At 39.6% G+C, this 24,833-nt stretch overlaps 3 protein-coding genes across 4 annotated transcripts in view; all 3 read left to right on the forward strand.

The window, feature by feature from the left end:
- LOC144088616 (uncharacterized) overlaps positions 1-8,102 on the forward strand; it is a 197,907-nt gene extending 189,805 nt beyond the window's left edge. The window contains exon 3 of one of the 2 annotated variants that reach the window (XM_077619126.1): positions 7,280-8,102. In XM_077619126.1, coding sequence (XP_077475252.1) covers positions 7,280-7,490 — 211 coding nt within the window. In that variant the 3' untranslated portion in view covers positions 7,491-8,102. The remainder of the gene's footprint in view (positions 1-7,279) is intronic. The other variant, XM_077619127.1, reaches the window with a different exon arrangement.
- Positions 8,103-8,865: 763 nt separating this feature from the next.
- On the forward strand, positions 8,866-10,593 carry LOC144088617 (migration and invasion enhancer 1-like). Its single transcript, XM_077619129.1, has 4 exons — positions 8,866-9,034; positions 9,139-9,236; positions 9,310-9,386; positions 10,128-10,593. Exons 1-4 carry the CDS (start codon positions 9,003-9,005, stop codon positions 10,209-10,211), a joined length of 291 nt encoding a protein of 96 aa, XP_077475255.1. The 5' UTR covers positions 8,866-9,002; the 3' UTR covers positions 10,212-10,593.
- Positions 10,594-13,683: 3,090 nt separating this feature from the next.
- slc4a1a (solute carrier family 4 member 1a (Diego blood group)) lies at positions 13,684-24,047 on the forward strand. Its single transcript, XM_077618212.1, has 21 exons — positions 13,684-13,906; positions 14,832-14,903; positions 15,017-15,075; positions 16,190-16,290; positions 16,355-16,401; positions 16,475-16,640; positions 17,241-17,376; positions 17,571-17,640; positions 17,719-17,761; positions 17,833-18,017; positions 18,821-19,028; positions 19,091-19,294; positions 19,892-20,040; positions 20,126-20,320; positions 21,236-21,463; positions 21,531-21,620; positions 21,686-21,852; positions 21,939-22,180; positions 22,645-22,814; positions 23,044-23,217; positions 23,401-24,047. The coding sequence occupies exons 2-21, from the start codon at positions 14,877-14,879 to the stop codon at positions 23,476-23,478; spliced, it is 2,739 nt and encodes a 912-aa protein (XP_077474338.1). The 5' UTR covers positions 13,684-13,906; positions 14,832-14,876; the 3' UTR covers positions 23,479-24,047.
- Positions 24,048-24,833: the final 786 nt, after the last annotated feature.

Raw genomic sequence — 24,833 nt, forward strand, 5'->3', positions numbered from 1 at the left:
CTGAAATGATGTGATTGGAAGTTATATCTATCCTTTTCATTACCTCAATAAACAATTTGAGAATTGCAAAGAGTGGAATTGAACTCACTCCTGATTTGAACTTGTGTCCACCTTAAATTTTGACCCATTGTCTTTGCCACTGGACCACAGTGACTTCTGAAATGATGTGATTAGAAGTTATATCTATCCTTTTCATTACCTCAATAAACAATTTGAGAATTGCAAAGAGAGGAATTGAACTCAAGTCCACCTGATGTTCTGACCCATTGTCTTTGCCACTGGACCACTGTGACTTCTGTAAGTTTCAGTTTCTAATACATAAATCTCTCTACAGTACTGTACATATTCTCTCCATTTTATTAAATGTTTTTTTTTCAGTACAAACCAATGCGTGTTACTTATACAAGCCTTAAACATACAAATGCACTTATATAAACCTTCAATATACTTATATCAGCCTTAAACATAAATTATAATACAAAATATAGCACTGAATCAACTTACAAACAAATTCAACTTATGAACAATCGCTCGGAACCAATTGCGTTCGTAAGTAGGGGAGCGTCTGTACGTATATGTTGAAATTTGTAGTGGTTCCAAAAGCACTCACACAGTCCAAATGGATTGGGTGTCTTTTGGACTGAAACATGAACTTTCAATGCCAAAGTGGCTAATAACAGACTGGCCATTTTTAGCGTAGTAAGTAGAGAAAGGTGGATGAGTAAAAGAGGTGGAAAAGGAGAAATAAAAAATGCAGCCAGAATTTGACACTCCCATAGAGTTATAGATGGAACAGAAAGGTTGAATTTTTCACCATTTTGAAGCCCCATTTTACAAACTGAGCATTTTTCAGTAACAGTGACAGGGACTTTTCATATGCTAGTAGTGTTTCAAATGGGAAATGATCAAATCCTAACAGTTGGCATGTGCTTCGCCATTGACACAGCAACCTCTCTGACTGTGTTTTCTGCTGACCTAGCAGCGACCACTACTACACACATAGCCCATCCCACCCCCACTGGCACCAGCAACTGCAGAGAGAGTGATTTAGTTACACGGCCAAGATCCCTTATTGATCCCTGAAGGACGCCTTTCACTTCCGACCTTGCTCCTCTGAGATCATCGGCCCTATGGGCACCTCTGATTGACCCCCAGCCACTTCCTGACACCCTACGATATAGTAAACTGGTCACTTGGGGGTGGCATGGCTCAGGTGGTAGCGGAGTCGTCCCCCAACCCAGAGTTTGGTGATTTGATCTACTGCTCATTTGACCGAGTTCAAGCACCCTTTGAGCAGGATGCTAGTCCCATCATGAGTAGGTGACTGAGGAGACAGTGTTTAAGTGCTTTGAGTGTCATGACAGTAGAAAATTGAATTGCGTGAAAGGCCGTTTATTTAATTAGGTACTCACCAATTGGCTGTTTGGTTTAACTTGAATACAGTTCGATCATAATTATCATTTAAAATAAACGACTCTGGTCATTTGAATAATACACGTGTCAAAGTGGGGGCCCGGGGGCCAAATCTGGCCCGCCGCATCATTTTGTGTGGCCCGGGAAAGTAAATCATGAGTGCCGACTTTCTGTTTTAGGATCGAATTAAAATTAAGAGTATAGATGTATATTGCATTTTCTGATTTTCCCCCTTAAATCAATAATTGTAATTTTTTAATCATTTTTTTCTGTTTTTTGTTCAAAAATCATTTTGTAAAATCTAAAAATATATTTAAAAAAAAAAGCTAAAATAAACATTGTTTTAGATCTATAAAAAAAACTGAATATTCAGGGATTTTAATCCAGTTCTTTTAATCCACATGAAATCGAGTTGACGTTAACGCGGCCCGCGAACCAACCCGAGTCTGACGACCTTGAAATAATACATTAGCTCATAATATATCATTTTTTGGCTCGAATAAAACCAAATAAAGGTGAAAAACCCATTGTGACTTAAAAGAATATTTAATAGAATGGCACACATTTCATAAAATGGCAATAGATTAAATAACATAGTAAAACAATATGATGCTATACTAAAAATATCATGAAAACTTGGAAAAGTCAATCAAATTTAACGTACATACAATTGAAATTATAGTTAAATGAATTAGATCATATAAAACTATACACACAGCTTTGTTATTGCATCGCAGATTATTATTCAGCTCATCAAATTCTCTCAAACAGACACAAAAATGTATTCACCATATTGCATCAGCAAAACTAGAGAAATCCAAGGAATGTCTTAGTGATCGCGATGTGCTTATAAAATCCAGATGTTGGGCATCTTCACATAAAAAAAAAAGTCTTCACCTGCTGCCACTTGGAACACCACGCAAATGAAATCCAGCCATTTCTTCTTCTTTGGTTTCACCCAGCATGCATTGCAGGGCCCCTGGCAAGAGGATTGAAGCATGGGCCAAGATGAGTAGCGCTTTCACCTGCAAATGGTTATATAATGGTCTGGAAGCCAGAGTTGTGCTTCCCAGTGACAACAGAAGAGACAGTCGCGCTCATCCGTAGCGAATGAATACGAACCAAGGACATTACAAACCGCGAGGATGTTAGCCAGACACGCCAAGGAGGCGGGGGGGATTATCCCAGCAGGGCGTCTTTACGCTGTCTTATTCATGGCTGGGCTCCTCTCCTCAATACACCGCTGTGGTGTCAGGCCTTCAAAGAAGATGGGCTGCAATCCCACGATGAATGAGCTCCCATTGTAGAATTATGATACCGATAGTCTTTCTCTCCGTATTTTAAGTGTTCATTTAAAACAGACGCTTATATGAATGCTTCCCAGGCCTTTTTTATTTATGCCTCTTCAGTTTTTGAACTTTGAACTCGAGTCCCTCCAGGGCAAAAGTTGACATTAGAATGGCCCTGCATTGGAAATCATGTCAAGTGAATGCGTCCGTTTCCGGACAAGATTATTGTCATCATAAAACATTGAGTAACTAACTACATAGGCAATACAGGTGGTTGAGTGGATGAAACAGTCGCCTCACAGTTCTGAGATCAAGGGTTCTATCCCCGGTGGATTGCAACCATACTGTGTGGAGTTTGCACGCTCTCCCCTTGCCTGCGTGGGTTTTTTTCGGGTACTCCGGTTTCCTCCAAAATCCCCAAACACGCTTGGTAGGCTGGTTGAACACTCTAAATCAGGGGTGTCAAACTCATTTTTTGTCGCGGGCCACGTGGTAGTTTCGATTACATCCAGAGGGCCGTTATGTCTTCCAACTAGGCTGCCAAAATTAATCGATTAATAAATTGACAGCTTTCTCGATCGTGCTAATCAATAGATCATTTTTGGACATTCAAGTTAGTACAATTTTTTTGCAATTATTGATTTCAAATTAGGAAACACAGGAAATAATCTACAATCTTCATTTGAATTTCATCATAAAACAGAAAGTTGGCTCTCATCATTTACTTTCTCGGGCCACACAAAATGATGCGGTGGGCCAGATTTGGCACACGGTCCGCAACTTTGACACCTGTGCTCTATATTGTCCTTACGTATAAATGTGAGCCTAAATAGTTGTTTGTCTCATTGTGTCCAGAGATTGGAAGGCAAACAATTCAGACTATTACTGTAATTTTATATTACTGTAATAAAGTATATTAAAAATCAATATAAGACTATTAGCCACACCTACCAAATCTGACAAGAAAACAGTATTTGTTTACATTTAAGTCTCATTTAACTATACAATGATCTTTACAGCAAAAGACATGCATCTTATTAGACTGTAAAAATCCTATTAACATGAGACAGCACTTTTTTTAAACTAAACTTGAAATAGGTGCCATGCAATGGACACATGGTCAATTAGTCCAATCGCACTGACCAATTCCCCAAACAAGCAAATAGTTGCTACTTGTTAGAAGCTAATGGAAAAACGCTAAAAGGTGTTTAAGACACTTGAGGTTACTTGGTGGTTCTGGGTGGTATAATTATTGCACAGTGCATTCTGACAGCCTGACTTTGCAAGTGCCTTGAAAGTGGTCCTGGATATTCATTCAACTGAGATTATAGGCAAGGAGAGCGTAGGTTTGGAGTGCCCTACTGTGAGGAAATTGGTCCCTAAAGGGCTATATTCTTGCGCAATGAGATGTGTTTACAGAGATTTCTATTGGAACCAGGCTTGATCCAAAATGTCTGCCAGGCTCAAGCCTTAAAAAGCGACATATTCCTGGCGGATGCTTCAGACAATGCTTTTAAGAGAACATCCTCAAAAATAAAAGCAGTCTATCCAGATTCACGGAGCAGATGTGCTTGCAAAATTTTACAATGGAGTTACCATACTTTAATGTGATATTCATGATAATTGGGACTAATTTGGTCTCTCTGAGATGGAACCGCTTGCCAACATTCACGTAAATCTTCCATTCAGAGGATGCTCAGTTTATGAGCTTCCAAAGCAATAATCTGAAATTACGTCATGCGTCATATCCTCATACTGTTTTGTTTTCTTTGATAGTTTAACGTTGGGATGAATGAATGTTTTTCATTCAAATATTTTCTTACCAACTGAGATTTTTAATAGAGGAGAGAGATAAAGACTAACTGTTTTTGAGCAATTTATTGCTCTGTCTTGCGGACAAAAAATGTATAATACGATTATGTTTTTAGTTTTTTCTTCTTAGATATGTAAAACACATGCTTGGGTCAGTTTGATAGTCATGCATTAGCCCTTAAGGGGAACAAAATTAAATAAAGGTTAGGCAAAGAGGCAATGTTTCCATCACACTTGCGGATAATCTCCAAAACGACTGGATATTAAATCACTGATGTGTTTGTGGCAGTTTTGTGTGTCTTGGTGAGTGTGCGCACGTGTTGACAAATGCCATAGATAATGGGTGAAAAATATCAGTGTGCATCCAGGGGTGTGTTTTTCAAACTCCATTTGTATTCATTCGTCACCCCTTCTTCTTCCCATTATCTGATTTTCCAGATGCTGCACATTCCTATTGGCACACCATGTGCATGTCAATAAAGTTTTGTATCTATTTCACTCAACTATGCGCATCGTGACTTTGAAGTAGAATGACAGTCACTGCGTTATCTTATAAAAGTGGCCAATGAGGACCACTATAGCATCTGATACTTGAGTTGGGATGTCTGGGCAAGAACCAGTTGGCTAACGTTTCTTCCGTTTTGATTTATTTTCTTGGCCAGGCTTGAGTAATCTGAGGAACTGTGGTGAATGTTTGGTTTAAAAAAAAATATTTTTTATTTTATTGTTTTGGTGACCAGTGCCAATTACCAATTGTTTTCAAATTGTACTGTTAACCAAAAGACATTTTAGTTATTTATGAGCATTGGGGAAACTGTAAAACACAGTAAGCACACTCACACAGAAGCTGCTGTTGGCCACAGCTCACACTCGTGTTACATAACACAAGTGCTATACTTAAATACATGTTTTTTATGTCTTTCACTCAACCATAAAGATATTTTTTATATATGCATGCTACATGTATGTACAATATGAAATCAAATATTTTGGGTAGAATAGCATTGCTCTCTTTTGTGTTCAGTTATATTTGCCGTGTATTAATTTTTGGTCTAGAAGAGGAAGGGGTAAAAAAATAAATTAAAAAAAGATCCCTGTATTGCAGATTTTTACCAGTTTCCATTCGGGTTGCATATTTGTATGAATAGGAAACTAAACTATATTTCATGATTTACACATTTCTACTACCTGAGCTTGTTCAAGTTTAAATGTTTAGAAATGACCTTCACCAAGGACATTGTGTTACATTAATAGTGACATGGAAATAGTAAATTGCTATGTCAGCATTCACAAGGCTTCCTTCCGCCCGTCAACGTAATGACTTAGCGACGTTCACGCTGTTTGCTAGGTCACAGGCCGCTTATTTCACTTAATTGTTTCCTGAACTTTGCCCTTGAGTTTTTTTCCCTCCCACGGATTGATGGCGAGCACTCCATGGCAGACCGAGGTAGGGAGAGCGTGGAAGGGGGGGTGTTGCCCAGGTGCTAAAGACAAATCTATCTCATTTTCTTGTGACAGCACCATCAAGTTTGTGTGTGTGAGACGCTCGGAATTAAAACCGTTGCACCAGCATTCCGGCAAAATTGTTCCCACTGCTGTGACTGCCAGACATTCCCAAATTAGCATTCCTGTTCGGATCTGTTGTGGTTCAGTTTACTTGCACTACAGCCTTCATTGACTTCTGATTCAAAGAAAATGTAAGCATAATGGGCAAAGAACATGCCCTTGTACACCTTCTGTCACTGTGAGTCCTAAAAATAAACGTTGATGCCGTATCAGTATACATACACAGTCAATGTACGGCCCCGCTTATTTACTTGGGGCTCATTTGAGCAAATTGTATGGGAATACACTGGAATTTACCACTTCCACTTACTGGTCCACTGAATTGCTTTCCTGTTTCAGGCATGGCTCAAACTTTTTGGGGGCGATTCTGTTATAACACATGTTCACCGAATTGTCTGTTGTTAAATCTAAAATAGTGTAAAGGGGTAATTTTTCATCATTTAGGGCAGATGAAGCCAACCTAAACTTGGTCTGGGCATTCGGACCACTTTTAAGAGGGAAGGGGTTGTGCTAGAAGTGGGTGGGCACACTGATGTGATTTGGGGGAGAAGAGTGTTGTCCATATTGTTGGTTGCACTTATTTTAGCAATTTTAACTCCGTCCCTGCCACTGACAAAGCGAGATGTCCAATCCATTTTGTCAATGACAATGACAGTAAGAAATGTTATTGGAGCAGATTGATTGATGACTGGATTCACTCAATGGATTCTTGCATTGAAATGTGAATATTTTAAAGTGGCTCACTTACAAGCTCTTTTTACAGTACAGTCTGACAACAATGCATGTTTGAAGTACACTATGTCCTTTTAGGAAAACCACACACTAATGTATGCATCTTTTCTATGTATAATTCAATTTGTGTGGGAAAAAATGTGTAACCGCACAAGCCCAAATGAAAGCTTCTACCATTGTTAATGGCTCGCAGCTGCTCTTGTTATAATATTGTGTCATTTTTGATCATGATAAAGCGTGTTCCACTGCACCATGTCAAAAGCCAAGTTGCCTTGGACTACTGAAACAGCAGCAACCCCTGCTGGAAAAATATGTAGTTGGAGCCATAGTATTTGGTGATTAACATTTGTTTGTACAAAAATGACCATATTGTCATATATTTGTTGGTATGCTGGGATAAAATACCAATTATACAGTGACTTTTAGGCTTCAGTGCCATTTACTTTTGTTCATTTTTTGCTTCTGAGCTCTAGGATGAGCTTCCAGCTGAGCTCCAGACTCCTCCTGACTTCTGCCAAATCCTCCCGAATCTCCTCCAGCAGGTCCAATTTGGAGAGTTTCCTCTCAATGGATGAGAGCAGAAGATCCCCTGACCGTGGGTTGGCATCGGCGCTTTCCTGCCTGGGCGGTGTTGGAGGCGAAATCAAGGCTTTCCACTCCGAATGGCAGTCAAAATAGGAGTTGATGAAGGCCTCCAGCTCCTTCAAGCTGCTCCAGTCTTCACCCTGGCTGCAGAGGGTGAGTTCTGGTTGGACGTGCCTGATGGAAAGTGACCCCAGGTGAAATTGAGGCAGCGTACTGGGAAATCGGGGTTGGTCAGGTATTGCGTTCACTCTTAATGACCGCAGTCCGTGGTGAAGAATGGCCAGCAAACTGGAAGTCATTAGCTTTATTGGAAAACAACCCAATTCAGCCTTTTCAGTAAATACTACCTTTTTTGGCAATGTGATTGTCTAATATTCATTTTAGCACCTTAGCTTCATTGGCCTTGTTGAAAGTGAACCTTTTATTTTTTATTTTCCATTTGATATTAATGTGAAAGAAAAATACACATTACAACAAGCTCTTTGTGCTCATGAATTCCCACATCTTAACATTCATTTACCCAGTCACAGCACTCAATTGACGTAAAATAAATAAAAATAAACCCAATACATGAATATCATAATAAAGACCCCGCTTTTGATTTACCTCCTGATAGGTCACCCTTCTCCATTGTTTTGTATTATTATCCCCATTCACACATAACATGTTATGTTAGCTCTTGAAATGTGAGACAGACTAACTAAGCCAAACCCTTACATTCACATTTTTATGCCTTTATGGAGGTCTGAAGGTCGCTACAAAAGACAACACGCAAGGATACACACATATTAGCTGCTTGTTGACAGGCCACCTTTATTGCAAATTTGACACTTTTGTCTATAAATGAACATGCCAAATTGGCCATCATTTCCAAAATCTATTGTTTGGTTTCTTAATAAATAAATAAAAAACTTTCAAAACAGGTTTTTTTAATTAATTTGCTATTTTTATACTACAATTAATCATTATAATTCTAAATTTAGTAACTAGGCGGCCCGGTGACTCAGTGGTTAGCGCGACGGCCTCACGGCTCTGGGGTCCTGGGTTCAAATCCTGGTCAGTCCACCTGTGTGGAATTTGCATGTTTTCGCTGGGCCTGTGTGGGTTTCCTCTGGGTACTCTGGGTTCCTCCCACATATCAAAAACATGCATGGTAGGCTGATTGGACAGTCTTAATTGCCCCCACGTATGGGTGGGTATGCATGGTTGTCCGTCTCCTTGTGCCCTGCGATCGGCTGACCACCGATTCAGGATGTCCCCCGCCTCTGGCCTGGAGTCAGCTGGGATAGGCTCCAGCACCCCCCGCAACCTTAATTAGGATAAACCAGTTCAGCAAATGAATGAATGAATTTAGTAAGTCTAAAAAAAGGAAAAAGTTAAGCTTGAACTTGACTTTACACAATAACTTGACGTTACAAAACGTCAACGTGACCATGACAGGCATCCTCTCACGTGACCTCCGCATTCTTCATTACGTCACCACAGCACCGCCCCCTTGTGGCGACTTTACTATATAATATGCTACTGTGCCCATCACGCCACTTGTTCTAACCCGGTTCCAAAAGCAAACGTCTTTGTCTACAGCACGAGAAAACCATCAAAAAAATGGGTGTGGTGACAATACGAGTGGAATACTGGTAAGATTATGCGTTATTTCTATAATCGCTATTATTCACGACCGCATTGCGGTCGTCGTGTATTGCTAACCGAAGAGCTAACCGAGTTTCTCGCTGCCTTGCAGCGGCAACTGAGGCTACGAACCCCGCTATCAGGAGCTCTCCCGAGTCGTAAAGGGCGAGTTTCCTGATGCGGATGTGTCGGGTTTCGTGGGCCGCAGAGGTAAATAAATAATGGGTCAATTTGGATTGCCGTTAGATCTGATATTAAAAGTCGTACTCTTTTTATTTTGCAGCCAGCTTTGAGATTGAAATCAACGGGCAACTGATTTTCTCCAAGATGGAACTCGGGGGATTCCCGTATGAGGATGATGTAAGTAGCTTTATGCTGTAGTGATTCATTATAACTCGATTTTTTTCATGCATGTATCAATATCTGATGCTAGCAATCAATCCTGAGTAATACTTGTATATTATATTAACTTAAAAGCATTCAAGCCACATCATAATGTGCACAGTGCAGGTACAGTACTATATTACAATAACTACAGAAATTGGCGACCAATTCTTGTTGTTGTGGGTCGATTTGACGCATAATATAGTGTAAACAATCTTTTTAGTGTTTAATTCAAGCAAAACAAATATTTAGCAAGATTACATGTGTTTATGTAGTATGCCCTTATTATTGTGTATGTGTATCTGTGATAAATAAGTTCACTTTACATATGCATGGTAAATAATAATATTACTTTATTATTTATGTACTCCAAACGTAAAAACATTGAGACTTGTATAAACATTCAGTTTTTTTTTAACGAGCACTCACAAAAGCACCGTGAGAATGTGCAAACATTGCACGTGTTTCCAGCTGACAAGCCTGAATTACTTGAAATTGAACACTTGGTACTGAATAAAGTCACGTTTTTTGTTTGTTTGCTTGGATTATGACAGAGATTTATTCATGATTCTAGTTTTCATAGGTGTTTCATTACAGAAAGAAAAAGAATCACAATACCATACATGAATTAGGGTCTAATATTCTCTATACACCATAAAAGCAACCCCTTGAGATAAGCAAATTATCTCCTCTCCCTTTATCCTTTTTTTTCCCCAGGTGATGGACAGCATCCAGAAAGCTTACGATGGAAAACCTCTGATGAAAATCACCAAGAGCCGTTCACCGTGCGTCATCATGTAAACACACATGGGTGCAACTGGATGAACTGGACTTTCCTCAATGGCTTCCTGCATAAAAATACATTAATGAAACCACACAAATGTGGACCGAATAACGGTTTTGTGGAAAGTCCGGCTCCCCCTCATTCGCTCTTGATTTGAAACTGCTGGCCGCTTATGACTAGCACGGCCTCAAAGCAAGCGGCCCTGCTACGATGAATTCACATGGCTGGTAGTTCTCAAATCGAGACTGTCTGATGGGGAGCTTTCAATTTAAACTCAATTGATTTTGAATAAAAGGTCAGTCCTACAATTTTTTTTAAATAACGGTTTTCAAATACTATGCTTGGTTTTTTTTGTTTCTCATGACAGATTGGTTAAATAAAATTTATTGTGATGGGTTACACTCTGATGTCTTTGGCGACCTTTCTTTCGTAAATGTGCTTTTGTCAAGCCAGGCTTTAATTTACAATGCTTTTGGACTGGATACAAGAGGTCAGTGCATCTGGAAAATCAGCAGGGTCACCTCCAGGGGGCGTTAGTTTGTCAAATTTTAAGACTTGTAATTTATGTATAGGTTTTCCTTCTAACGTTAGCGTTGGATATTTTCTTTTCTCTAAGCCATTTGTGATCCATCTAGAACGTTTTTTTTTAAACTTGGTAAAAATTCTTCTTTTCTTTAACATTTTGCCTGGTGCACTTGTAGATGGTAGAATGTGGTCAATACATAATATTAAGTGTTAAGATTTCAATATACAGTACTACAAAAGACAAAATTGGCAATAGCTGTAAACAAGAATATATTATATACAGAGAAAGATTTATTTTTGAAATTGCAACTTCTGTATATTACAGGGGGGGGGGGGGGGAAACAAAAAGGACATTTTATGTGCCAATACTAATCCTGAGCCCGCTGACCTAGTGGTTAGCACGTCGGCCTCACAGTTCTGCTGTTGAGGTTTTGATCCCAGTTTGGTCCTCTGCCTGGTGCTTGTAGTTACTTGGGATGGGCTACAGCACCCCCTGCGACCCTTGTGAGGATAAGTGGTTCAGAAAATGAATACCAATGCTTAATTTTGGTTCATTTTTTTGTCAAAGATTAGAATGAATTATAGAAACTCCCAAAATATTATGTAAATCAAGAAAATGTATATTAATTGAATTAACAACTATAAATGGTGAAATAGGTTTATATCAATCAAATCTATTCATCCATTGGAGTTGCAGTGAGCTGTTTTGCGACAGTGGGAGGGTACGCTGTAATCAGGTTGTCAGTTAATAGGAATTTAAAAACAAATCAATGTCAGGAAATTATGCAAAAACTACACGTCAAACTTATGAACATGAATTGATGAACTTTTAATCAGACCCTGCTGTTTGTTTGATGGTTATGCTCTCATTTACATTACTGTGTTTAAAGTGTCTGTACAGGGTCAGGGTGTGTCTGGATGTGAGTGCGTGGAGTCGCCAGATAGCTGCCAAAAGCCGATGATGATAACACGCCTGAAGATCATGCATGCAGAAACCTCATCTACGACCACCCCCCTTTTTTTATCAACCCGGCTTGCAACCATGAAATTATACTCAGCCGTCAAATGTACATTTTTGTAACCACTAAAGCCAGTTTACATTCATAAAAAACCTGACATGAACGTGTAAAATTCAAAGACCAAAGTTTAAAACTTTTTTTTGTAAATATTGAAGACCAGAATCTCCAGAATGTTAATGAATATTTTTGTAAATTTCAGAGCTATTCAACGAAGAATAACTCACAAATCTTCAAGGATGTTTCCCATCAGTGTGAAAACACACAATATGATACTGACCATAGAAGAATGTTCCTCCTTGGTATTTGTTTCCTGGAAATCCATTTTCTTGTCGAGATGGAAGTTCATCAAAAGAAAAGTTAAGTGGCTTTCACTAAACACAACCACACGTCTCTTTCCCACACATGTCATCATTAATCCGAAATGCCAACTTCCTGTCCATTATCCTTTCTTAAGAACTTCTCGTGTTTTCAATTATGATAACCATCAACCCATCACTGTGTCAAATGGTGGAACAGGCTCATTTTTTTCAAAATAATTTCAGGGCACGACTGAGGATGATCAAATTAATGAAATACATTCCTTTCTTTATTGGTTTATCTATTAATCTATTAAGTCATGATTTTACTCTAAATCATTCTTTTTTGTGACTCATGAAAAGTCACAATTCTGTCATAAAAGTGTGTCCGATGTGAATATGATAAGATCTTGCATGAGTACCAGAATCCCCATGACCAGCACGAGACATTCTCATATTCCAGGCGCTAGCTTCTTTGTGCTTGGTTATTGCTAATAATAAATCGCAAAGGTGTAACCAATGCACCTTTTCCAGCAAAAAGCCACGAACAAACATATAGAAAATAATCCCGGTAGCCAGAGAATGTTACCATTAAGGTCAAGAAGATAATAGCAAAGTATTATTTTTTAATGGTACTACAAAGTTACAGTACAAGCCATCCTCAATTTTGAGTTATTGGTATGAATTTGCCTGTCTTAGCATCTTATAAAATATTGATTTTATTTCTCTTTATATATTAAGTCAGGATAAGCAATTTGGGAAATGAATGAGATGTAAAGTTTCATATATTATAATCAATTCATTTGTTGCTATTGGCAGTAATAGAGCTCCAAATTACAAAGGGCAGCAAATCAGTTACGTACAAAAAATAGTATATAAAATTAAAATAAATGAGAAAACTAGTAACTGTATGGGAATGCTGTCCAAGTCTTATTCTGTGATTTTCATCCTTACATCCACAAGCAACAATGCATCAATTTGCAAGGTGAGTACTACTAAAAAAAGTCTTAATTTATAATGAATTAATTTAAAAGCATTAACTAAATTCTGTATGCAACAGGCCTGGTCATCAGACCAATTTGGATTCATCTGAAGTGAACTCAAGCATCCAAGAGAAAACTGTCCCACCAGTAAGTGATGATCTTGATGGACCTTTTCTGTTTTAGCACTTATTTCAAATCATATCTATTATACTTTCAAACAAATCATAAAAGTAACTTTAACGGACATTACCTCTGTCACTAATCACTACTCCCTCACTACAAAAGTTCAACCTAACAAATAGGCCTCGTCCTTAAAGTATCTAACCATACGTGAAATCCCTCATCCAAAATAATCAACTCCAAACACTTAACCTAATGTCCCTAAACCATTGTCAGCAATTATTTACTAACAAAGCACCCCCAATTTCCCTAAATCCAATTCTATTCATAACTAGTTCTGTAATTTTGGGGGGGGGGATCCCATAGATATCAACAAGATGACGTATTTTTGACATGATGATTTCTAATGCCCCTTTTGTACCCCCGTGTGCCTCCCCCGGCAGCAAAAATCATGGCGTCATAGGTAGGTAGCTGCACCAACTTTGTTAGGGCGGAGTAGTTCAACTAGGGCTGGGGTATCCCCACATCAAGGTGTCCCGAAATGATAACGCTGGTGCGCTGTCAAGCATTATCTTCACCAACCTTGTGGGGTTGCTAGGCAACCCGACGACCCGCGGGGTCCAGCACTTTCTCCAGTTTGACGTAAATTCGCCTTTGGGTGTTCCTGCTCTTTGCTGTGGGGTCTCATCACTGCCATTTGGTCACCGCTCATTTTCATAGCGGACTCGCTTACAACTGCTGAAGACCTGGCAGGAGTACCTGTACGCAGGTAGGGGTGTGGTCTACTCCAGGGTCACACCTACTTTTTATTCATTTCTATTCATATGTACTTTAGGATGCATACGAGTATAATGGTATGACTAGGTTTATTTCTATTTCATAAATGTAACCCATTGTGCCTAACCAATACTTATTCTAAGTCTAAGAACCAAAATGATTTTTTCTAAAACCATCTGGAAGCATTAGTACTTAACCTATAGTCCCTATATTCCTAATCTATTAATTCTCACCCAAAAAAAATGATTTACACAATAACTTTCACTCAGTTGTATTTTGGGGGCCTGTTGTCTTTAAGACAGCCCTTAACCAAACGTCACTCAAGACTAAATTCAGAAACGATAAATATTCATGCATAGTTTCTAAAACTTTCCCTAATTCATATTCTATACATTAAGTCATAGTCGCTCAATCCCATGTTCTTTAACCCAAATCCATTTTCCCCTAATTTATAGTTAATTCTGTCCTCAACCCTAATTTACAAGACTATATGTTGATTACTGTTTGCATTTTTTAAATGAGATTACATTCTCTACATTCATAGATCAATGTTACTGTTTTAGCAATTTAAATTTTGCATTTATATTATTTGTTTTGATGGATTGGAAATTCATTATGAAAAGCTTTCTATTCTGCCAGTTTGCTTTAATAGTTGTTATTTTTTATGTATGTGTGCGTTTTGTTTTTTCTTATACACTCCTTCATCAAGACAGAATTTGCAAGAGGGTGTAACGCTAAGATAAAACAGTCACAGTTCTTAGCGTCTGATTATCTTTCTGGAGCCATTTGTCTGCTGTTTAAATTTGAGTCACTGGGTTCATGTCATAAATCCCTGAAATAATGAATGATCTGAAAATAGGTTTGATGAAACTGAATAAATATAGCATTTATTTTTCATTTTACCCCTTTTCTCATAGGTAATGTACCAAAGTAGCTGAAAGTGTTTTTTTGAGAAAACCGCAATGGACAACAGCTTCACTTGTGACGAGGTTGGTCTTTTTCGCAGAGGGCTATTTTTTTTTGTTCCACATTAAGTACATTAGGATCTAACACAACGTTTTACACTCAACCAACTGCATGAAATCCTTTCTCCTCCCTGCAGATCAATGACATATCATATGAAGACCATGATTCCGCCATCCACCCCTCCCCACGGCGAATGTGAGTCACGATAACCAACCGTTCATAAATTGCACACAGGACATAGAGTCCTTTCTGACTAAAATGTGTCAAAGATTAAAAGAAGTCAGCCAAACTATAGCCATGACTTGTTAAATATTAATATGGATTCAATTGCCAAATTTTACATGGCTATGTAGGGCTATAAAGAATAGGTCAACAGGGATCATCAATGCTGTATTCAAGTCAAAAAGTCAAAGTCAAAAGCCTTTATTGTCATTATACAACAACTGCGTGTAATGAAATTAGTGGTGCTACTCCACAAAATGCGTGTTTCCCAATAAAAACATAAATGAGTAATTTAAGAATGAAAAATAAATATATATTTAGGCAGCCCGGTGGAGTGAGTGGTCAGCGAGTCGGCCTCACAGCTCTGGGGTCTTGGGTTCAAAGTTTGCATGTTCTTCCCGGGCCTGCGGGTGTTTCCTGCGGGTACTCCGGTTTCCTCCCACATTCCAAAAACATGCATGGTAGGCTGATTGGACAGTCTAAATTGCCCCGAGGTATGGGTGTGAGTGTGCATGGTTGTCCGTCTCTCCTTGTACCCTGCGATCGTCTGGCCACCAATTCAGGGTGTCCCTCGCCTCTGGCCCAGAGACAGCTGGGATTGGCTCCAGCACCCCCCGCAAACCTAATGAGAATAAATCGGTTCAGAAAATGAGCTGCTATATATATATATAAATATCAGCTCATTTTCTGAACCGATTTATTCTCATTAGGTTATATATATATATATATATATATATATATATATATATATATATATATATATATATATATATATATATATATTCATATTCATAAACCAAGATCTTGTAACATGATAGATACTGCTCTCGTGTGGCAATATACAGAGTTGCAGCTTTCCTCAGAATGCCACATATTGTCGAAATAAACTCTAATCTATTTAAATTGGAGTAGAATATATTCCAACTGGGCCAAAATATTAAACTTATATCAAACTAGTATGCCCCCTAAAGTGGATCGAACTGTTAAAATGTATTTGAATAAGTGGACCAGACCCATTAGGCTACCTATGAGGTATATGCCAGTGCTTTCATTTGTATAAGTGTAGTTTTTAAATCTTCCACACCAGGAGGACTTCGGCGGACTGTGGGGATATGTGTGATGTGGAAAATGAGAAGAACTTCAAGGGGACACCATCGGAAGCATACATCATTCCCAGTGGTTCAGATGGTAGGGTCATCTCACCCCTCTTTAGTGACTTTTTTTTTTAATACACTTGACTTGGTTCTTTCAGCCTTCCTTAACCTGAACACCAATGCCACCACCAGAGGAGACGCTCAGGTCAGTTGATGATTTTAACAACGTGTCTTCATCCAACTTTGAGAACTCACTGACCTGATGTTTTGGTTCGCAGGCATATGTGGAACTGAACGAGCTATCGGGAAACACATGGCAGGAAACAGGCCGCTGGGTGGGCTTTGAGGAGAACTTCAATGCCCGTACTGGGAAATGGGGTCCTTCCCACATGTCCTACCTGACCTTCAAGAGTCTCATCCAACTACGCAAGACCATAAGCACAGGTGACTTTAGACTTTTAGACTGCATTCATTTTAGATGGACTGGAGTAGAAGTTACCTTATCTGGACCGTATTGTTATACTGCACCAGAATGAATTGAGTGTCCTCAAATTCCATAAGAACGTCTTTAGAAATTATTCAAAATATTCACCATGATAATGCGAAAGTGAACAAGAATATCCGAAAGTGACCCAGTATATACTCAGTGTTACTCAGTATACTCATATTCCTGAAGTTGCCAAGGGTGTACTCAAAAAGGACTCCAATGTCCTTCCTTCAATGTACAATGTCCTCAGAGTGGACAACAATATCTTTAAAGTGAACCAATAAATAAAGTGAATAACACTGTCAATCCTTATCCCAGAATGCTCATCTTAATATTATTTCAGTCTATTGTTATATTGTTAAAAGGAAGAAACAACTTATTTTGGAGCTACACATATCTTGAGCTAGATTAGAATTTTCTGTACATGAAAATGAGTGTAATTTGTCAAAATGTCTTAAAATGCGTGCAAAATAGAACAATGTCCAATCAGTAAACCAAAGTAGACAATAACCAGGCTGGGTTTTTTTCTGATGTTAACATTATTCATAATCAACCAGGTGCTGTCATCTTTGACCTGAATGCCAGCAGTTTGTCATCAGTGGTTGAAAATGTGGTGGACGCACTTGTCAACAAGAATGAGATCCGAGCAAGCGATCGGGACGCTTTGCTGAGAGCGCTCCTCATGCGCCGCAGGTAATGTTGACAAGAACAATTGTTTACCCTTGGGTCACATTGATGGTTGTGAAAAACCTTGGCAAAAGTTTTAACCTATCACGATATAAATATTAGATGGGCGCTAAGCTATTCCGTACACGGAAATTGGGGACAGGTCAAAAAAAGGTGAAAAAAAGTTCAAAGTCAGAAGGCATTTTTGTTCTTCCCTCCAGCCAATCTGACAGACCCATGGTCACACCTTCTGGGGACATTGAGATGCAGACATTTTCAGTTTCCAACAAGGTATAGGTCCTCATTTTGCTTGACCTCCAACGTCAATCTTCCAACTGCATGACAGCTCCCACTTTTCTTATTTTTCAGAGGGACAATTCTAACAACATGGAAGCCTCCATTGTCCTCTCAGGTATCTCCTCACCATGTTTGAATATTTGGAGGTTTTAGGCATTGCGGAACCAAAAGAATCTCCCCCCAAAGGTGCCCTGGATCTACTGGAGAAACCAGTGGTGGCCTTCGTACGCCTGGGAGACTCGGTGGTGATGGATTCTACACTTGAAAGTCCCGTCCCCGTACGCTTCGTTTTCATCCTAGTAGGCCCCAGCCAGAGTGGCATGGACTACAGCGAGAGCGGTCGTGCAATGGGTGCTCTGATGGCTGACTGGGTGAGAAAAGGGACAAAAGGATAGTTGTGTTCTTGTTTTTGAAATCCGCAACAGTACAGTACAGAAATTGGAGAAACGAGGAAAATTCCGAGCAAAATTTTGCACTGAGATACGAGACAAATTTGACATACGAGCATATGATGCTGCCGCAAAGGGGTCCTTTTCAAGCTGCGCAGTGATATTCATGACTAGAGGGATGGGCTTCTTTTTATATGAATAAAGGAGACACAGTTAGCGGAATCTGCGAAAAACTTGCAAATAAAGCAAGCAGCCAGACAAAACCTTCAAAGCGAGTCTTGGCTGGTTCGATCACTTTAAAAAACGAACTGGGGATGCACTTGGTTGTGAGGCACGGGGATGCAGCTAGTTCCGACTCGAAAGCCACGACGGAATGCATTGGCACGTTTGCCTCGGTTGTAGCACAACAAGGTTACATCCATTTTTGAGTGTGTATAGTAAGCGAAGTTCATTTAAGTTAAGTTTAAAGTTTATGATATGTTACATAGTGTTACAAAAGTGTAGCGAACCGAACATATCAAGTCTCTCTACTCTGCCGTTAGCCGCTACCGCCTGTCTCAAAGGTAAGAACTCCATACCATACTATACACAATAATGTCACATTTTATTGAATATCATAACCACTACATGGGTATTTGTTACTTTAACTTAAATTGACATACAAGCTCGGTCCCGGAACGCATTAAGCTCGTATCTCAAGGCATTAGTGTATATTAAGGGTAGGGTATGATTGGGACAAATCTGTATCATAACAACCCTTCACATTCTCGGCTCTGCTTCACCAGGTGTTCTGCCTGGAGGCTTTCCTGGCGCAGACCGACCAGGATCTGACCAACGCCATTGCTGACTTCATGGACTGCAGCATTGTCATCCCGCCTACGGAGATCCAAGACCTGGGGATGCTGGAGCCCATCATCAAGTTTCAGAAGAAAATGCTGCAGGACAGACTCCGCCCCACCGACAACCGTCTGGTCTTTGGTGACAGGGTGAAAGGTAGGCCGATTTTAGTCAAGACCCAAGACCAAAGGAATTCAGTGTCAGTTTGATGCGTTCAGTTGCAAAAGCCCCAGAGGCACCCAGAGAAGACCCCCTGGCCCGTACGGGGTATCCTTTTGGTGGGATGGTTAAAGACATCAAGCGCCGGTATCGCCACTACATCAGCGACTACACAGATGGCCTCAATCCTCAAGTCATGGCTGCCGTTATCTTCATCTACTTTGCCGCCCTGTCGCCAGCCATCACCTTTGGCGGGCTATTAGGTAGGTCTGGTGGTATCCCACAGAAGCAAATAATGCAGTATTTCTTTTATGGTGAGCTGGTTAACCTGAAAAAAAATGTAGTTTGGAATATGGTTTTTGTGGCATTAGTCTGAGAATATTACATAATTTAATGGAGTGTTTCCTGAACCGATGTAATTCTTTGTATATAACCATGTATTGTTTCTACTTTAGTTTCGTGTCTTTAAAGGGTGTGGTCTAGGGTTCTCATCTTCTTTCCTATTGATGGTCATTTTTTTGTTTAAGTTTAGAACATTAACCAAATTGTACCATTTAAATATTAGAAAAACAAATAAATGTCCTGTAGATTTAACACTGTACAGAGAAAACCATACCAAATTTAAAGCAGAAATCAGTCCAGATAAGACTTAAACTAGTGCACAAGTGCATTCCTTGGTACTTTTTAACTCACAAATGCCACAAAAATCAAGAAAATTGAATTATTTAATTAAAAATATTACAAATGGTGAATAGCTAGAAATGAGTAGAGCAGAGTTTTCCCCAAAAAAACTTTTTTTTTTAAACAATTATCTTCAAAACCTTGCATAATGTATTTTAAACTATTTTTGTTTGTCTCAGCTGATAAAACAGAGAGGATGATGGGTGTGTCAGAGCTAATGATCTCCACTAGCATCCAAGGTGTCATCTTTTGCATCATTGCCGCACAGCCTGTCCTGGTCCTTGGTTTTTCCGGACCACTGCTGCTCTTTGAGGAGGCTTTTTACAGTGTACGAATCCACCTTGAGTAAAACTGTTTCCTCCTCGTCATGCCTCATTCTCACGTGTGCATGTTTTGTCCATCCCATGCTCCAGTTCTGCAAATCCCAGGAAATCGAGTTCATTGTGGGTCGAATCTGGGTGGGCATGTGGCTCGTCATTATTGTAGTGATCATTGTGGCAGTGGAGGGCAGCTTCCTGGTTCGCTTCATTTCCCGCTTCACCCAGGAAATCTTCTCTATCCTCATCTCCCTCATCTTCATCTACGAGACCTTCAGTAAACTCTTTAAGGTTTCCCTCACTGGGTTCATCTTCTTATCATTACCATGTCATTTTGCTGTGCTTACCTTATACTTCCCTTTTTATGTTAAATTTTTCCTGATGCACTATATACGTGTAAAAAAAAAAATAACTTTGTTTAATATTTGCACATACAATGATTGCAGCGATTTTTATTCTGTAAAGCACTTGGTACGAAAAGTGCTTTATAATTATATAATATATTTCCATGTTTCACTTTTTGCTTTCAGTCCAGATTTTTCATTTCACTAATTTTAACTGAGCTTTTAATGCCCGCTAATATTGTATTTCCATTCATTACTTTCCCCCCCTATTTTATACGTTTTTTGATAATTCCAAATGGTGTACACTGTATAACAGCTTTTGTACGGGACAATTATTTTTTTAAGTACGTTTTTTTTGTAAAACTGATCTTGTTTTACCCATTTCGGCTCTAATCCGGATCGTTTCGGTAACTGGTAGCAGACGAAAATGTCATCGTCGACTGCTAATATTATCATGCTTTAAGCATAACATGCGCAGGCGCATTCCCCTTTCACACGTCCGCCTTTTCCACTATATAAATATCTCGTGTCAGGGAGCAATGTACCCAGACAGTCAAGCTGTCAGCGTCGTACAGTGACATCTACAGAATCTTGAATTTCGTGCATACAAACGGTGCACTGACTGTTTGGGCACTACGTCCACTTTGGGGAATTTTTTTGTCTTTTAAGTGCGCCTTATGGAAATAAATATGTGCCGTGTTTAATATGGGGAATTGCAATCATTAGCCAAGGTTGACAGGTATGATTTTTAGTCATCAACGCTTAAAAAGTTAGCCATTTGACTAAACCTCATTCTAAATCTGCCTATAACTTTAACCGTCCTCCCTCAGTCTTGAGCCTTACAGTGTCTTCCCTTGCACAGATCTTCAAGGCCCACCCTTTGAATATGGACTGCAAAACTCTGAACGATACCCTGGACAACCCCCTCACCAGCCTCCTCAACAACACTTCCAACCGCACCATAATCGGTCACAACCAGCCAAAGGGTTACCCTAACACCGCGCTGCTCTCCTTTTGTCTTATGATGGGCTGCTTTTTCATCGCATACTTTTTGCGCATGTTCAAGAATGGGACGTATCTGCCCGGTTGGGTAAGTCAATGCCACTACGTTAAAATTGGCCCAAATGGCGTTTTCCTGAACAACGCTCTCGCCGCAGCTCCGACGCTTGATTGGAGATTTCGGGGTCCCCATTGCTATTTTCCTCATGGTTGCTGTGGATATGAGTGCTAAGGATACTTACACTCAGGCAAGTGATTGACGCGTGCTGTATGTAGCATGTACGAGTATGAAATGGATTTTGGTCTCCTGCAGAAACTGGTCGTGCCAAAAGGTGTCCAGGTGACCAACCCCGATGCTCGCGGTTGGTTCATTAACCCAATGGGAGAGAAGAAGCCGTTCCCAGTTTGGATGATGGCCGCCTCCTGCGTCCCAGCAGTGCTTGTCTTCATCCTCATCTTCCTGGAGTCTCAAATTACCACGTGTGTGATGATCAAACCAAGTTTCCCAAAAATTGCAAACATTTTTGCTTTGTTTTGGTTGATATTTTGGTTAATTCCTCATGCAGGTTGATTGTTAGCAAACCAGAGAGGAAGATGATCAAAGGCTCTGGTTTCCATTTTGACCTGCTTCTGCTTGTCGTGATGGGTGGCATCTCCTCCATATTTGGAGTTCCTTGGCTGAGTGCCGCCACAGTGCGCTCTGTCACGCATGCCAATGCTCTCACTGTCATGTCCAAGGGCCCCAAACCAGAGATTGAAAAGGTGGTGGAGCAACGTATCAGTGGCATTCTGGTTGCCATGTTGGTTGGTAAGTAAACACAGTGTACCTAAGTGTGCTTAGGGTCTAGGCCCTAGAGTCTAGGGCCTAGACTAATGCAGGATTTCTTTTTCTGTAATGTCTTGAGAGAAAAACGACCGATTTAATAGGAGAGCGAAATTCAAGAAGTATTTCAAATGGGAATAGCTGCTCCATCTGCTGTTGGCTTACTACTACAAAGTGGATAATATCATACAACATATTGCTGTGTGGAATTTAAATGTTCTCCACCTGCCTGCGTGGGTTGTCTCGGGCTACTCTGGTCTCATCCCACATCCCAAAAACAGTCCTGGTTGCTTGTTTAGATGTTACCTGCAATGGGCTGGCAATCAGTTCAGTCTTTTATCACCTACTGCCCATAGTTAGCTGCAAGCCTCATGAGGATTAGCGGTACAGAAGATGACTGACTGACTGAATGAATGAATGAATTACACATATTGACTTCTCTTTTGCAGGTGTCTCTATTTACATGGAACCCATTCTGAAGATGATCCCAATGACAGCTCTTTTTGGAATCTTCCTTTACATGGGTGTCACATCCCTGAGCGGAATCCAAATGTGGGATCGAATGCTTCTGTTGATCACCCCTAAGAAATACCACCCATCTGACGCCTATGCTACCCGGGTACACATCTTCTTCCAAGTTGCCCCTCTTCTTTGACTTTTACAAAACCAGTTAATATTAAACTGTGTATCATGTTGCAATGGGTTGCAGCAATATCAAATCTTAGCTTTGGGCCTATCAACAGCGATTTATGACATGATTCTGTCATCACAGAAAGCAGTGCAAGCAAATCCTGACTGGTTGTATTCATAGGATTTTTATCATTAGTGTTTTTTTTTTATCTACATAGGTCTCAACAATGCGGATGCATCTTTTCACGCTGATCCAGCTGGTGTGTCTGGGTGTGCTATGGGTAGTGAAAATGAGCCCCTTCTCCCTGGCACTACCATTTGTCCTTTTGCTCACCGTGCCGCTGCGCATGGTTATGACTGGCACACTATTCTCAAGCCTGGAAATGAAATGCGTAAGTGCATAAACACTCCCTTATTATGCTCTCATTTTCAATAATTCCCTTTTCATCTGGGCAAATTTCAAAGGACAACAATTACATTTTCAGCATCATGTATTTTCTTGATTGTTGAAGTGTAGTTTGTTTAAATTATGAGCCCATTTAAAAGTTTTTTTTTTACATAATTCTGTTTTGCAGCTGGATGCGGACGATGCCAAGGTGAAGATTGAAGAGGACATTGGAGAGGATGTGTACAACGAGTCTCCTCTTCCATGAGCGAAGAAATTGATTCAATTCACAAGTACAGCCGGTGATTTAATAATAATAATAACAATAATAATCAGACATAGGCCCTGTCGTCATCATCAACAACATCATTTATTCTCAGGGGTGGGGGGATACCTAATAGAAAACTTTTTTTTATTTTTACTTCATCCTGTCATGTAGTCTTATCATGTACATTTGGTATTATTTCTCTTTTATTTTTGCAGATGATACCAATAGCATTTGTTCTCATAGTTGTAGATTTTCCTGGTGGAAATTAGAGTAATTATCCTTTAAATCTAATGATTTTAAGTAGTTTTTAATTGGATTAATCAGGATATTTATCATTCATACATTTCCACAATGTAACATTTTTGCTTGGTGTGTTTTTCAAATTGTAATTTTCAAGTATTTTATGTTCAGTCTAAATTCATATTAGGGTGTGCTGTCTATGAATGATAACATTAATGCAAGTAAGTTTTGTTTTATGTCTGCCAGTGACAAAGGTGTTTGTGACAAAATAAACTGATCAGTAACGTTTTGATTTGTATTAATACAATAAAACACTAGTATAATATAAAGCATTTTTTCGTTTTTATTAAAATCAGTTTTCAGTACAGCATACTCTCGAGGCAGTTTGAACGTCAAGTTGCTTTCATGACACTTGTGTGACAACAGTACATTTCCAACGAAGAAAAAAATAATGAAATTACACTATGTGACGATTCAAACAAGTGAGGGTCAGGCGTTATGTCCAAAATCTTTATTCCATTAAAAGCATTTCTAACTGTAAAATACACATTTATACATCGCATGTTGTCAATTCTTCAAGTATAATCGACAGCAAGCGAACGCATCGTTGTTGAAAAAGACCGAGAATCCTGGCAGCCGTTTGTTTTTCTCACCGGGCTACCGCGATTGGACGGCCCGGGGTTCCGCCCACAAACACACAAGGTGGAGTTGGAAAAAAGAAAAAAAATCTTATTTAATATGAAGCTGTCAAACAGCTACCGGCAGTTTCCAAACCAACATTCTTTTAATGTGCAGAGCCATGGAGATCCATTTCGTGAAGAAAAAAAAATAGTTGTTCGAAAAAAAAAATAAACTTTTATTTTTCATTTAAATCAAACAAAACCTATATACAAACATCACTAACCATACAAGGTTCGAATTGTAATGTCAGTCAATGGATGCTAACTTCCCGGTGTTGGAACTCGTTACCGGTGGCCCGATGAAAATGTTACAAACAACGGCAGCGGAACAAGAGCGGACATGATGGCCGGGGTTCGGTCCGGGTCGGTCGGCTCTCTCCCCCTCCAGATGTAAAATTGCTATGGCGGCTGACGGAAACGACGGCGGTGGCGTCG

Source organism: Stigmatopora argus, chromosome 14 (assembly GCF_051989625.1).
Source record: "Stigmatopora argus isolate UIUO_Sarg chromosome 14, RoL_Sarg_1.0, whole genome shotgun sequence".
Taxonomy (NCBI): domain Eukaryota; kingdom Metazoa; phylum Chordata; class Actinopteri; order Syngnathiformes; family Syngnathidae; genus Stigmatopora; species Stigmatopora argus.